Source organism: Phycodurus eques, chromosome 3, assembly GCF_024500275.1.
Source record: "Phycodurus eques isolate BA_2022a chromosome 3, UOR_Pequ_1.1, whole genome shotgun sequence".
Taxonomy (NCBI): Eukaryota; Metazoa; Chordata; class Actinopteri; order Syngnathiformes; family Syngnathidae; genus Phycodurus; species Phycodurus eques.
In genome coordinates, this window is record NC_084527.1 from 26,119,520 (window position 1) to 26,135,214 (window position 15,695).

Below are 15,695 nucleotides of genomic sequence, written 5' to 3' on the forward strand. Positions count from 1 at the left end.
GCTGACCAAAAAGAACATAAAGGCTCGTCTTACTTTTGCAAAAAAGCATCTGAATAATTCCCAGACTTTTGGGAGAATATCATATGGACTGACAAGATGAAAGTTGAGCTTTTTGGAAGGTGTGTGTCTCGTTACATCTGGCGTAAATGTAGCACAGCATTTCAAAAAAAGAACATCATACAACAGGCAAACATGGTGGTGGTAGTGTGACGGTCTGGGGCTGCTTAGATCCTTCAGGACCTGGAAAACCTGTTGTGATTGATGGAACCATGAATTCTGCTCTTTACCAGAAAATCCTTACGGAGCCATCAGTTTGTGACCTCAACCTAAAACCCACTTCGTTTCTGCAGCTGGATAACAATCCGAAACACACCTACAAGTCAACTTCAGAATGTCTTTAAAAAAACAAAATTAAGGTTTTGGAGTGGCCTACTCAAAGTCCAGAATTTAATCCCAGTGAAATGCAGTGGCATGACCTTTAAAAGGCCTTTAATGCTCGAAAACCCTCCATTTTTGCTGAATTCAAATAATTCAGCAAGGAAGAGTTTGCCGAAATATCTCCACAGAGATGTGAAAGACTCATTGTCAGTTACAGAAAACTTGATTTCAGTTGTTGCTGCTAAGAATGGCCCAAGCGCTTATTAGGTTAGGGGGCCATGACTTTCCCACAGGGCCAGATAACTGAATAGTTTTTTTTCCTTAATAAAGGAAATCACCATTTAAAAACAGCATGTTAAATTCACTTGGATTATATTTGTCTGATGTTTACATTTGTTTGATGATCTTAAAAATTACAACAGGCCCCCGGCTACTTAAAAATATAAGAATTTGAGAAGGGGGCCAATACCTTTTCACTGCACTGTGTATATATATATATATATATATATCTATATAGATATATATATATATATATAGATATAGATATATATATATATACACAACCCCAATTCCAATGAAGTTGGGACGTTGTGTTAAACATAAATAAAAACAGAATACAATGATTTGCGAATCATGTTCGACCTATATTGAATTGAATACACTACAAAGACAAGATATTTAATGTTCAAACTGATCAACTTGATTGTTTTTTTTTTAGCAAATAATCATTAACTTAGAATTTTATGGCTGCAAAACGTTCCAAAAAAGCTGGGACAGGGTCATGTTTACCACTGTGTTACATCACCTTTTCTTTTAACAACATTCAATAAACGTTTGGGAAGTGAGGACACTAATTGTTGAATCTTTGTAGGTGGAATTCTTTCCCATTCTTGCTTGATGTACAGCTTCAGCTCTTCAACAGTCCGGGGTCGCCGTATTTGTATTTTACGTTTCATAATGCGCCACACATTTTCAAATGTGGTGATATCCTTTACACATTTATTTGCTAAAAACAATACAGTTGATCAGTTTGAATATTATAATATCTTGTCTTTGTAGTGTATTCAATTAAATATAGGTTGAACATGATTTGCAAATCATTGTATTCTGTTTTTATTTATGTATATATGTTTAACACAACGTCCCAACTTCATAGGAATTGGGGTTGTATATATATATATATATATATATATATATATATATATATATATATATATATTTAGTTATATTTAGTTTATGGATTGCAGAAAAAATATACATTTCGTATTTTTTAAATCTCGCCTGTGGATGCTTGTGATGAAATGCGGTGCACTTGTATTGATCACTTTTTTAATGTGTATTAATGTTAATGGAGGAAATGATGGAAAGCTCAGTTTGCATTTAGCATGTAAATTCACACCCAGGCACAAAAAGCCTTATTGCATGCTATGAGCATTGCCAGACAGCTAGTGCTTTGTCAAATTACTCATGTACAGGCCAGGTTCTTCCTTCAAGTACTATAATTTGTTGCTCTGGCGACGGTCATACACTCCACAAAATGGGTGATAGGTGCTCCCCTGCTGATATCACAGGGTTAAAGGCAATAATGAGGTTTAGCGGCATTACTTTCATTAAAACTTCAAGAGAATATTCATAATAAAGTTAGTTTTATTGATTTACACATCCTGCCCATGTTCTGATCACCAGCCTCACAGTTGACCCTCAGCTTCTGCATGATATTCCATTTGAAAATAATGTCCTCATGAGTCATATTTTAGTACCGCTGGGGACATGGGATCAAATATTCTTCTACAGACAACAGTTAGAGCAAAAGTAAGGGGAAATTATGACATGTTTTTTTTAATCACTCTTGGGGGGATTCTAGAGTGCAAGATTTAAAACTAAGTAATTGATGCATCGAAGAAGCTTACTATATTAGTCATATAGTAAATTAATTTCATCCATTTGGAAAAGAGGATTTTTGAATTATGCATGACCACTGCAGCATGTTTCGGTATGTTTTTCTGGAAACAACTGTCATTCAGAGTTAAGCATCAATATCAATTGTCATTTCAAAAGATGACATGGCGTAATCACTGTAAACACACAGTGTTTCCTTATGAATACAGTATACAGTCGAAACTGTCTGCAACACATCAGTTCATCAGCGGGGTGAAGGGCCCATGTCAGATGGGAGTGAAGCACGCTGGAACACACTATTCACGGACGTTCTGTACTATCGCCTCTCATTCCTAATGCTATCTCTGCTTAGGACACACCAAAAACATCCTCTTCAGCAAAGTGGCTGTAGTCGGCAACCTTTAGATACACCTCATAGGAGGAGCATTCTGTTCAGGAAGTGAAATAAAGACCACATTTACAGCAAATTCAAGTTCAACAGTAAAAGGCCACAACACCGCATTCATTATCATGAAATGTTGCTCTTTCACCACTGATTAAAAAGCACTGCAACCACACATTATTTTTGTGTACAGTATTGTTCTATTGTAGAAATCTGAAGTTTCCTGTTGTTTGTTAGTAGCCCATGGTATGGCTTTAAGCCTGAATAACTGTGCGGTTTTACTTGCAACTGTAATTTACTTGCATGGAGATTATTGTTTGTATGCAAAATACAAGATGTACAGTGCCATGAACTTTCTATTTCTCTTTATGTTTTATTTATTTATTTCTATGTCATTTTGTGTCTATTTCTGTTATAATAGAGAAGTGAATGTCTTAGTAATGTTTTTTTTATTTATACAAGCATGAGTTTAAGCAGATTTTTGTATCCTTACTCTTCTCCATTACTTTTATGACATATTAAGAAAAAATATATAATTCTCTGCCTCATACAGATTTATTTAAATATTGTCTACCTATATCATAATATCTATATGATTTAATACAACGGAATATATAAATGAAGTTTTTTTTTAAAACTACATTTAAAATGCAGCATTTATTCCAGCCCTAATAAACGAATGCTGTACAGTGGAAAATGTGTGTAGTTTTGAGTTCCTCTTTATCAGCTGGTGTTGACTACTGTGCGCTGGCGCCATCTAGTGGACAATACAGGTAAATTATTCCGTTGCAAACGTCTTCGACTCTGAAAGTTGACTTTCCTGTCAGTGTATATCAGTACTATCATTGGGTATCTTACTTAGGTAACTTACACTAAAAAGTATTGATAAATATCATCCAAATGTCCTTCTCAGATCATCCATCCATGCAAGGTAGAACGTGCAAAGACCACATAAGAAGGACTGTAGTGAGAACCTGAGAACATTTTGGTTGGGTCGCAGACAGCAAGTAAAAGTTTTATTAGTCCTATTTGTATTCGTATTTGTATTTTTTCGTTTGATGTACAAGTTCCCACATGGAACATATTAGATAAGCGACAGGAAATATGACTCACTTGTGCTCTAGTCACTAGTTTACTCCGTAAACAAATTCATTGCAGCTCAGCCTCAGGCTAGTGGGCCATGGCTAGCAATATGCTTTTGGCAGTATGTCAAACTAATTTGAAATGGCATTTAAAAATATAACATACTGCACATGTTCTCAGAGGCTATTTTGAAACAAACAAAATGCTTAATTGTTCCTAACCTCTATATAAGTGTGTCGTGACTTTAGTTTGCAACACTATGAAAATGCGTGTCCCAGGGTGACACCAGTTGAGAACCACTGAACGAGAGCCCTGCGGTGTTGACCATTAGCATTTACGTAGGGAAGAACAGTAGATTCTCAACTGATTAAAAAAAGAACAGTAACTGGTGACTTTTTCTCTTTCTTTTTAGTATTCATTTACATATTCAAGCCTGGTGGTAAAAGGCTTGTGTAATCTGGTGAAAAGCAGATTGTGTTTGGTCAGGGTCTTTTTGTGCTATCGAGCTCCTCTCAATATACAGTATACAGTATATTCTGTCAGTTGAGTTAAGTTTACTTGGGCCTCTTCTCGACAGAGGGCAGAGTATTTATAACTGATTATAATTGTATGCAAACGCACAGGGAAGGTGTATCTTCAATATTTTGAAGGATGCTCCTGGAGTAGCAAGCATGGCGCTTGGCCCTCGATCAACAATCCGTGGTGAAATATAATGACTGAATGCTGCCTTTTGACATCATTTCATCTTGTTTATAGTACTGTACAGCACTGGTCTGGATAGAACCAGACAGTATGTTTAAGATTCATGTTCATGTTTCTCTGTTTTTCGAATGCACTAATCACACCAGTGATAACAAATCAGTACATTAGGTTGTTAAATGAAAAGCATATGTCTCCAATTGTTTCTGTCTTCTTTTTCTTCTTTAATTGATGATTCATTGTTAGTTACATCGGAGTAGAATAATTACAATGGTAAAATTGCTGCATCGAGGAAAACAAGGAGTCCTCTAAGAGTGGTCACAGTTCTTGAGGCCCCGTCCATGCAAATACACAGGAGATTGTTGGCACTAATCCACAGCAGACAGCAGCTCTTGAGAGGCCTTTGACTCCAAAGTGATACCAACCGCACTGCAATGATTTTGAAGTTCTATTGCAGTCCTGTAAATAGCTAAGCATAGTCTTTGCCTTTGACGTCTGATCAAGAAGAAGTTCAGTGTGGCACTTTATCATCCCTCAGACCCTGTTGTGTGATCCTTTAAACAATCCTGTGAGTGGGGAAAGTGGACCACACCCTATTCTGGCTTAGTATAAAGTCTAAAAAAGAAAAAAAAAAAAATAGAGGCTTCTCTGAATAGTTCCAAAATAAAATGACAGTGTCTGTAATCATTCCTTACTGGTTAAAGGCTTGCGTGCCAATTTAATTCTTACACTTACTTATTTGTTTGTTTAGTTGCTGTTTGCTTTTTATCACAACAAAGCAGATAGGGAGGGGAGCAGAGGGATATTTTTAAATTCATGTCGTGTCTGTAGGCACAAAAGAAATCAAAAGAAGCCCAATATGTTCTCCATGTTGGGAGTTTAAAGATACCCGAGAGCCTTCACGCATAAACTGTGTTTTATTTTCTTCTTCTTATTATTATTATTATTTACATTGTGCACATTCAGCACTTAACAGATTCTTAACCTTTTTGGAAGTCCAGTAGCAGACCATTACAATAGTCAAGTCTACTTGAGATAAAAGCATGGTTGACCTTCTCCTGGTCTGCCTGGCATACACAAGCCTTTACTCTGGGTATCTTTTTCAGCTGGGAGAAAGAAGACTGTTTTAGTAATTGATTTGATATGACTGTTGAAAGTCTGGTCAGAATTTATCAGTAGACAAAGGTTTCGTACTTGATCTTTGATTTTTAAAGAGAGGGATTCCAGGTATTTACTAAAAGCAATACTCTTTTCTTTCCTGCCAGAAACAATTATCTGTTTTGTTGCGGTTTAATTGAAGAAAGTTTCGGCTCATCCAGTTATTTATCGGTTTTAGACCGTGACACCTCAATTGAAATGCAGTCATCTGGAGACACTGCGAGATATAACTGTGTGTCATCTGCATCGCTATGACAGTCAACATTAAGGTTCTGAAGAATTTGACCCAAGGGTAGCATATACAGGCTGAACAGGAGGGGTCCAAGAACTGACCCTTGAGGGACCCCATAGGTCATTGCCATTCGATGAGATTGAACACTTCCAATGGTTATGAAATAATTCCTTCAGGTAGGACCTGAACCATTTAAGGACTGCTCCATTTATTCCTACCCACGTTTCCAACCTGTTCAGCAGTATATTATGATCTACCGTATCAAAAGCCGCACTGCGATCCAACAAGACCAGAATTGACACCTTTCCCGAGTTAGTATTCAACCTTATATCATTTAGCACTTTGATAAGAGCTGATTCTGTACTGTGATGGGTTCAGAAACTTGATTGAAATTTATCAGAAAGTCCATTTAAGTTCAAGAAATTGCTGAGTTTATTAAAAATAACCTTCTCGACAATCTTGGCTATGAAAGGGAGATTTGAGATGGGTCTATAGCTTGCTAACATGGAACCGCACAGCATTCTATTTTTTTGAAGAGGCTTAATGGCAGTTAATTTAAGAGCTTTAGGAAACTCGCCTGACTGAAGTGAGCAATAGATTATTTGCTGCAAAATATTTATTAAAAAAAAAAAAAAAAGATTCAGTTGACAACATCTTAATTTTTTAAAAGTGAAATTCTTGTTCCAATTTACACTGCAAGGACGTACAGTACAGGTATTCCATATGCATCAATGTTACCATTAATTAAATTCAACACTGCAGAATAAGTCCTTGTGCGAACATTATTTTCGCCAAAACAAAGGCCACTTCAAATAAATTATCTACAGGTAACTGGGCGAGAGGCGGGATAGACCAGATCCAGGTCCTGAGAACTGAACCAGAACCAGTCGTCCACTGTACCGCACAGTGGTCTTGCTGGTCTATCCATCCATCCATTATCCTCGCAAAGGTCGCGGGAGTGCCGGAGCCTATCCCAGCTATCTTCGGGCGAGAGGCGGGGTACACCCTGAGCTGGTCGCCAGCCAATCGCAGGGTCTTGGTGGGCTATCATTTCATAATTCATTGTTTTAAAGCCTCCGTTCCAGTAGGGGGCAGCAGCAGGACTGCGTCCCGAAAACAGCTGCCTGCCAGTTTCCCCAAGGTGCGGCAGAAAAGAAGCAGAGAACGGATTTTTGTCTATGCGAATGACCGTACACGATATTCCACCTTTCCGGGTAAAAGCTAATATTTAGATGTAAACATTGTCAATGCTACGTACGTTGGGCATGTATTAGGTTCTTCGAGTGGCGACATCGAAACAGACTCAAAGCAACATATTTTTGCCCTCCACCGGAAAAGCGACGTATCTAACTAACGTTGGGTGCTAATGCTAGGAGAGTTAGCAGTTCCCGCTGAAACCAAGACCAGACTACTTTGATATTTGAGCAGAAAAACCACGATGGCTGACGCCGACAAGCTCAACATAGACAGCATAATTCAACGTCTTCTCGAAGGTAAATCCATTTCCTCTCAAATGTAGTTGAAGTTCGCCAATTTTAGCACATTTGGCTAGCATAGCATATTCATGTTTGTCAACAGTTTGAGCAGCAATTGTTGATTCGAGACATTCAAATGTTAAGTGTCACACTTTTATTCCCGATGCGTCTGTTTCACTCAGCGAGCGCGTCTAATGACTTTGTGGTGTGTTTTGGGTTTCCCAGTGAGAGGAGCAAAACCTGGTAAGAACGTTCAACTGCAGGAGAATGAGATTCGTGGATTGTGCCTGAAATCCAGGGAATACTTCCTGAGTCAACCCATTCTTCTCGAGCTTGAGGCCCCTCTCAAGATCTGTGGTGAGATGTTCAAATATGATTCTCTACCAAAAAACAGAAATGTGGTGTTACGCACATTTAAAATCAGCACATTTTTATGACTATTGTTGTCCCAGTCTGAATAATAATAATCACTCTCCATTTCTATGTCAGGTGACATCCATGGGCAATACTATGATTTGCTGAGGCTGTTTGAGTATGGGGGCTTCCCTCCAGAAAGCAACTACCTGTTTTTGGGAGACTATGTGGACAGGGGGAAGCAATCCCTGGAAACCATCTGTCTTCTGCTTGCCTACAAAATCAAATACCCTGAGAACTTCTTCCTGTTGCGGGGGAACCATGAGTGTGCTTCAATCAACAGGATATATGGCTTTTATGATGAGTGTGAGATTTTTTTTTAAGTTTAGCAAGCACACTGAGTGAAGTTTGTGTTGTGATTTACTTTTTTTTTTTAAATTTAATTGCTTGTTTTTCTTATGTTCTAGGTAAAAGGAGGTACAACATCAAGCTCTGGAAGACTTTTACAGACTGTTTTAACTGCCTCCCAATTGCTGCCATTGTAGATGAGAAGATCTTTTGCTGTCACGGAGGTGGGTTTTTGTTGTCTGAGCCAAAAGAGCAGACTTGGATTGCTTTATTAAAAAAGATACAATAAATCTGTTCTTCAGAACAGTTTTTAGTCCTCAGAAAGTAATCACCTATTTACCGTGAGGGTAGTTGGGTGAAACTTGCAAGACGTACTAGACTAACAAAAAATATTATTCTGGGCTCTTGTTTTGACATTGACAAATAATCCTTCAAATTTTTAACAATCTGCAGAAAGAACATGTCACAAGAGTAAAAAGGACAAAAACAAGTTGCTTGTACTTTACACTACTGAAAGAGCTGTTAGTCATGCTGGATCTACTGGAACTGTAAATAAATTGGCTTTAATCCATCTCTGCAGCCATGCATTTATTTATAAAAAAAAATTCTTAATGGCTCATCCTGTTCAGGGTCACAGGTAGGGTTGGGCATCGTTTGAATTTCAGCGATTCCGGTTCCTCATTTCAATTCCGGTTCCAAACGATTCTCGATTCCGATTCTTTTAGGGGGGTGGATCAAAAAAGTTTGCATGGTTTAAATAAAGGGTGTCCAAATTATAAACATCGTTTTCTTAGCAGCCTGCAGCATAGACTAAAATGAACATTTAACTCAGGGTTCTTTATAACCAATATCAATATCAAACCTATGAACTAAAAGATAATGTGTGGAACTAACCCAATTGACTTAATATTCATTACCTAATGTTTACATAAAAATTTAAATATAGCATTGTTATTTGAGAGTGTTTTATCATGTCAAATGGTTTATACGTGCAAGTTTTAACTTGACCTCCTGTTTTAAGCTTGTAGCCTTTTATTTTGAAGGGTACGCACCAGAACTTCGCACGGCAACTGTGATTTATTTTTTTATTGTGATATTGCGAGACAACGTTTATGTGAATTTTGTCCCAATTCATTGTGCTGTAAAGTTGCTACGGTGAAGTTTGAGCTCAATGTTTAGCTTTCTTTTCTGGCATCGGCTCTTACATTGGTTTGAAGACTAAAATAAATGCTAAAAACCATCAGTGCAAAAGTTCAACCAACCGTTTACCTTGTTTGCTGTCTCAGTGTTGGCCTAGATGTGTATTGTATTGTTTCACTCACCCAATTGACTGAGAGTTCACCTCACTGTAGCTTCGCGCGGTGTAGGCTGAGGCTCGGAACGGGACTCTGGAGGGAGCGCATCAGACGCTACACATCGTGAACGCCTCCTTTGCACAATCTAATCTTATTCCAAGTGTTGCACTGTGGCGACTGGTCATTAATTTTAACAAAGTTAAGACACACTTTTGTTTGCCGCCGTTGGGCACAAAAATGTCTTCGTACGTGTTCTTCTTCGATGGTTTTCACCACTTCTTCGGGGTCGGTGCACTAGGCATCGAAACTGGAAACCGAAATTTTTAAATTTGAATGAATCCGCGAGAACCGGCACGTTAGTCCCGGTTCCAATCGGTTCTCGATTCTCGATGCCAAACCCTAGTCACAGGTGATCTTGAGGCTATCCTAGCTGAGTGGGTGAGAGGCGTGTTACACCCTGGATTAGGTGCCATTCAATCATCAGGCTGAGTTGGCTTCTTCCTTTGTTTACAAACAGTTGTCTGAAAGTTTTAAAATTGTCCTGAAATGTGTTGACAAGAACGCTGTGTACCTGATTTTCTATGGGAAAGAGGCAAAACCTTTCTAGTCCTTTTTCCTAGGTTGTGACAACTAACAATTCCCTGCAGTTTGGTTTCAGAACAAATGTTCTAAATCGTCACTTTGACGTCAGTCTTTTTCATTTGTCCTTGACGGCGCTTCCGTGCAGTTTGTGAGCTGACGCTAAGCAAACACGATAGCCGTCAGCGGCAGTATCGCAATGTTTATTTGTACTGGTCTGCTCTTTTTATACAGGACTTTCTCCTGACCTGCAGTCCATGGAGCAGATCAGACGAATCATGCGCCCCACTGATGTCCCTGACCAGGGCCTGCTCTGTGATTTGCTCTGGTCTGATCCAGACAAAGATGTGTTGGGCTGGGGGGAGAATGACCGGGGTGTATCATTTACCTTTGGCTCAGAGGTGGTGGCCAAGTTTCTCCATAAGCATGACCTGGATCTGATCTGTCGTGCCCATCAGGTAATTTTAAGACAATACAAATGTGATTAGAAGGGACTGTGTTTAAATTTACTGGAGAGGAGTATTTAGTTGACACGACAGCAGCGTATCCCCTTGTAACGGTTTTCCTTCATTAGTTTCAATGATGTGTCTACAAGCATTCAGTAATGTGGATTTGAAAGTGTATCTATCATGTATAGAACTCTGAATAGTTTTGATATTTCTGTTTTTCTTGCAGGTTGTTGAGGATGGCTATGAGTTTTTTGCAAAAAGGCAGCTTGTCACTCTGTTCTCTGCACCTAATTATTGTGGGGAGTTTGACAATGCTGGCGCAATGATGAGTGTGGATGAGACTCTCATGTGTTCTTTTCAGGTAAGGTACTTTTGGCATTCGGATTCTTTTTTTAGTTTTATTTGGTTAAGACAAATTTGCTGTAAAAAGATGTACAGTGGTACCTTGACTTTCGAGCGGCCCAATTTATGAGTTTTTCAAGTTACGAGCCTTCATTTGATCGATTAATTTAATTTTGTCATTTTTCTGAGGATGTTTCTGAGGAAGAGTAGCGATTAGCGGAGGACCCGTTGACATTGAATGTGCAGAGGAAGGAGCTAATAAAGCACCAAATCGGTGCTTCGTGCCCTTATTGTTGCCGCCACCCAGCTCAGCTGTGCAACGGGAGAAGGGAGTTCACCCCTGCGTCTCCCGACCATGGTCAGGTGACCGTAGCAGGAAAGGTTGACAATTCGTATAAAGAAACTAAAATACATTAAAATAAAAAAAATAAGATGCTGTACTTACCATTACTGCTGAGAGTGTGAAAAAAGGAGGGCGAAAAAGGCAAAGATACTCCCGCCGCACAAACACAGACAAGCACTAGCTAAGCAGAAAAACTATGGTGCTGGGACAAAATGGCGGACGAGGCACGGGCGAAAACGTCGAAACGTCGGAGGTCGAGTGCGTCGTAACTCGAGGACTTCCTGTATTAATAATATATATATCGTATTTTAATGTACTAAAAATGTACTAAACAATGTACTAAAAACATGCAACAAACCAAATGTACGTTTTGGGGGCTGGAATTAATACAATTTCAAATCATTTCAATTGTGAATATTGATTTGATATGCAAATAAATTTGATGGACGAGCTATGTCTCAGAATGAATTAAACTCGTAAGTAACGGTACCCCGTGAGGTATTGCACAATTCAGCATAAAATCTGTTAGTTTAACATTTTAGAGGCTCAACGTGCTTTTAATTTAAATCAAATGATTATTAATCATTAATAATGCTGATGCATAATCCTCAAATGTAAGCAAGTAATCGACTTATGTAGTGATCTTTTAAATGGCCTAACATGCTGTAAATTAATTCACCCTTGTACATCTTTCTATGTTCAACTCAGATTTTGAAACCTGCTGAGAAGAAGAAGCCCAATGGCAGCCGTCCGGTCACTCCTCCTCGCAATATGGTCACCAAGCAAGCAAAGAAATAAAGGGTGGGCTGGGCGTGAGGCGGTCAATACTGTTCTTCTTTTGTCCTTTGCATTTGAGGGATTGGTTAACCTTAATGTTGCCAGTACTGAAAAGAATTCCACTCGCACCCTATGAAAGCAAAATATGTTTTGTCCACAGGGGTAAATTGATATGTCACCATGAAAACCTCAGGTGTTTTGCACTCCATTTTGCAGCTACTCTTTGCCACATATGACTGTTCAGTCATTTAAAAAAAAATTAACAATAATGCTACATATGCACAGGAATGCCTTGTTTATAGCTGTGCACAATTGTAGCAGGTTTTTTTTTTTTTTTTTTTTTCTTTTCTTTCCAGTAATGGCTATTACTGGCCACAAATAATAGAGACACAGTCACAAACACCACTTTACTGTTAAACTATTCAAATTCTATTTACAGTCAGTGTCTTGGAACATTGACTCATTGTATCACCTCTTCACATTTTTATTCAAGTCTTGTGCTAATTGCAATTACTAAACAAGCTCTTTTAATGTTGAAATCTTTCTAATAAACATTGACTGTACTTAAGGGGATATTGAGGTGAATATAATTTTGTTTTTTTTAACACCTCAGCTTTTTTGTGTCATTACCGTTGCTATCACACCGCAATTGTAGAATGCGTCAACACTGTACAAAACGCAAAATAAAGTATGGATGAATTTTAAATCTGATTGGTTCAAGAAAGAGTACCATTGCTAATAATTGTATAGTTTGGGTTGCATCCGCCAGCACGACTGATTCCGAAAACCCTGGGCAGGTTAGATTGACATGGCAACACATAAACCGTGTGTGAAACTCAAGGCCTGTGGGCCAGATCTGGCCTGCCGCATTTTTTTGTTTTTTGTGGCTCTAACCATGATTCTTGCTAAAATATGTACAAACATTTCAAATCGTCATATGTAATTAATAATGATATATTCAAGCATTTGGGGGGGGGGGGGGGTTGTTAACTTAAAGTAAATTGAAAAAATGATCCTTGACTTCTGATTTCAAAACGAGTTATCCATCAATTTTCTGTATCTACAGTATGAAATAATATGAGATGATTAAACATTTTTATGGTTTAACAGTCACAACAGCCCTCTGAGGGAAATGGTAACAACAACGAAAAAGTGACAACACTGATTGGGCAAAATAAAAAAAAAACATCTGCAACACTATTGAAAGCAGTGCAGCCAAGACAATGGAATGAACAGAATAGACAGTTGGGAATATCCATCCATTTTCCAAGTCGCTTATCCTCACAAGTGTCGCGGGAGTGCTGGAGCCTATCCCAGCTATTTTCGGGCAGGAGGCGGGGTACACCCCGAACTGGTTGCCAGCCAATCGCAGGGCACACATAAACAAACAACCATTCACACTCACATTCACACCTACGGGCAATTTAGAGACTACAATTAACCTACCATGCATGTTTTTGGGATGTGGGAGGAAACCGGAGTGCCCGGAGAAAACCCACGCAGGCACGGGAAGAACATGCACACTCCACACAGGCGGGGCTGGGGATTGGACCGCGGTCCTCAGAACTGTGAGGCAGACGCTCTAACCAGTCGTCCGCTGTGTTGGGAATAAATGAATACAATTTCAAGGAGAAAATATTAGAATTTAGGTTGTAAATGTAGGTCAGTACTTCTGGTCTTGTTTACGCCAGCAGAGGCCTTGTTTGCCCTAACCACATGCCACAGATAAGACCATGGGAAACAGACCCTCTACTTCAGACTGACCCACAGGAGGTAAATGCAATGCCATGCTAAATTCAGTTCAAACATGGACACCTAGAGGAATTAGTAATAAAAGTACCATGTTGCTGTTTTGCTTCAACATGTGAAGTATGTTTTCTTTATTTATAAAGCTTCCTATGTCAGTTGGTACAGTATTTTATTAGTACAGTATGCTTAAAGCTTTAACTTACAGTTCCCTCCAAAAATATTGAAACTTTTGACTGGAAGGTCAATTCCTTAGTTTTAGTTGTGTACTGAAGACATTTTGGATTTCAAATCAAAAGATGAATGTGAGACAAAAGTTCAGAATTCCAGCTTTTATTTCATGGTACTCTGTTAAACAACTCGGGACAGAGCACCTTTTTTTTTAAGCCACCCACTTTTCAAATGAGCAAAAGTATTGGAACAGACAGGATTAAATTAATTTAAAGTGACTTTTAATATTTGGTGGCATAACCCGTGGAATAACTGCTTCAAGCTTGTGTGCAACCCATTGACTTCACCACACTTGCATTCTTCATTTGATATGCTTTTCCAGGCCTTTACTGCAGCCTCATTCAGTTCTTGTTTGTTTCTGGGGGTTTCTCCCTTCAGTCTCCTCTTCAGAAGGTAAAATGCATGCTCAATTGGGTGAAGGTCGCGTGATTGACTTGACCAGTCTAAGACTTTGCACTTTTCCCCCCAGATGAAGTCTTGTTGTATTGGCAGTGTGTTTTGGGTCATTGTCTTGTTGCATGAAGCTTCTCCCGATTAGTTTGGATGCATTTTTCTGTAAATTGCCAGACAAAATGGATTTGTAGACTTCAGAATTCATTCTGCTGCTACAGTCATGAGTTACATCATCAATAAAGACTAGTGAGCCCGTTCCAGAAGCAGCCATGCAAGCCCAAGCAATGACATTACATCCACCATGCTTCACAGATGAGCTTGTGTGTTTTGGATCATAAGCAGATCAGATTCTTTATCTATACTTTGGGCTTTCCATCACATTGGTAGAGGTTAATCTTGGTCTCATCGGTCCATAAAACTTTGTTCCAAAACTTTTGTGGCTCATCTCTGTATTTCTTTGCAAAATCCAATCTGGCCTTCCGACTCTTTTCGCTGATGAGTGGTTTGCATCTTGTTGTATGGCCTGTCTATTTCTTCCCTCAAAGTCTTCGAACAGTGGATTGTGATACCTTCACTCCCACCCTGTGGAGGTTGGCAGTGATGTTACTGACTGTTGTCTTTGGGTGTTTCTTCACAGCTCTCACAATGTTTCTGTCATCAACTGCTATTGATACCCTTGGCTGACCTGTTTGATGTCTTTTGCCCAGTACACGAGTTGTTTATTCTTTTTTCAGGACATTCCAAATTGGCGGCACGGTGGCCGACTGGTTAGAACGTCCACCTCACAGTTCTGAGGACCGGGGTCAATCCCCGGACCCGCCTGTGTGGAGTTTGCATGTCCTCCCCGTGCCTGCGTGGGTTTTTTCTCCGGGCACTCCGGTTTCCTCCCACATCCCAAAAACATGCATACTAGGTTAATTGAAGACTCTAAATTGCCCGTAGGTGTGAATGTGAGTGCAAATGGTTGCTTGTTTGTGATTGGCTGGCAACCAGTTCAGGGTGTACCCCGCCTCCTGCCTGATGATAGCTGGGATAGGCTACAGCGCGCCCGCGACCCTAGTGAGGAGAAGTGACTCAGAAAATGGATGGATGGACTTTCCAAATTGTTGTAATGACTCTGCCCAATGTTTGTGCAATAGCTCTGATCAATTTTCCCTCTTCTCTCAGCTTCAAAATGGTTTGGTTTTCTCCCACAGACAGCTCTCTGGGCTTCGTGTTTGCTTAACAGCAAATGCAGTTTTCACAAGTGAAACCCAAAGCGAGAAACAAGCACTATCTAATGTTTAATCAATCTAAAAGGCAACACCTGAGCAACTAGAAACACCCATGAGTCACATGTTCCAATACTTTTGCTCACTTGAAAAGTGGGTGGCTTCAAACAAAAGGTGCTCTGTCCTGAGTTGTTTAACACATCTTGATGTAAATACCATGAAATAAAAGCTGGAATTCTGAACTTTTGTCTCATTCATCTTTTGATTTGAAACCCATGTATCTTCAGTAGACAAAAAAACAAAACAAAGGAATTGACTTTG

General features: G+C 39.2%; 1 protein-coding gene across 1 annotated transcript; it reads left to right on the plus strand.

Annotated features, from left to right (window-relative positions):
• Positions 1-6,963: 6,963 nt before the first annotated feature.
• On the plus strand, positions 6,964-13,105 carry LOC133400349 (serine/threonine-protein phosphatase PP1-gamma catalytic subunit A). Its single transcript, XM_061672887.1, has 7 exons — positions 6,964-7,324; positions 7,532-7,663; positions 7,796-8,026; positions 8,128-8,232; positions 10,117-10,340; positions 10,558-10,692; positions 11,725-13,105. The coding sequence occupies exons 1-7, from the start codon at positions 7,270-7,272 to the stop codon at positions 11,812-11,814; spliced, it is 972 nt and encodes a 323-aa protein (XP_061528871.1). The 5' UTR covers positions 6,964-7,269; the 3' UTR covers positions 11,815-13,105.
• The last annotated feature ends 2,590 nt before the right edge of the window (positions 13,106-15,695 follow it).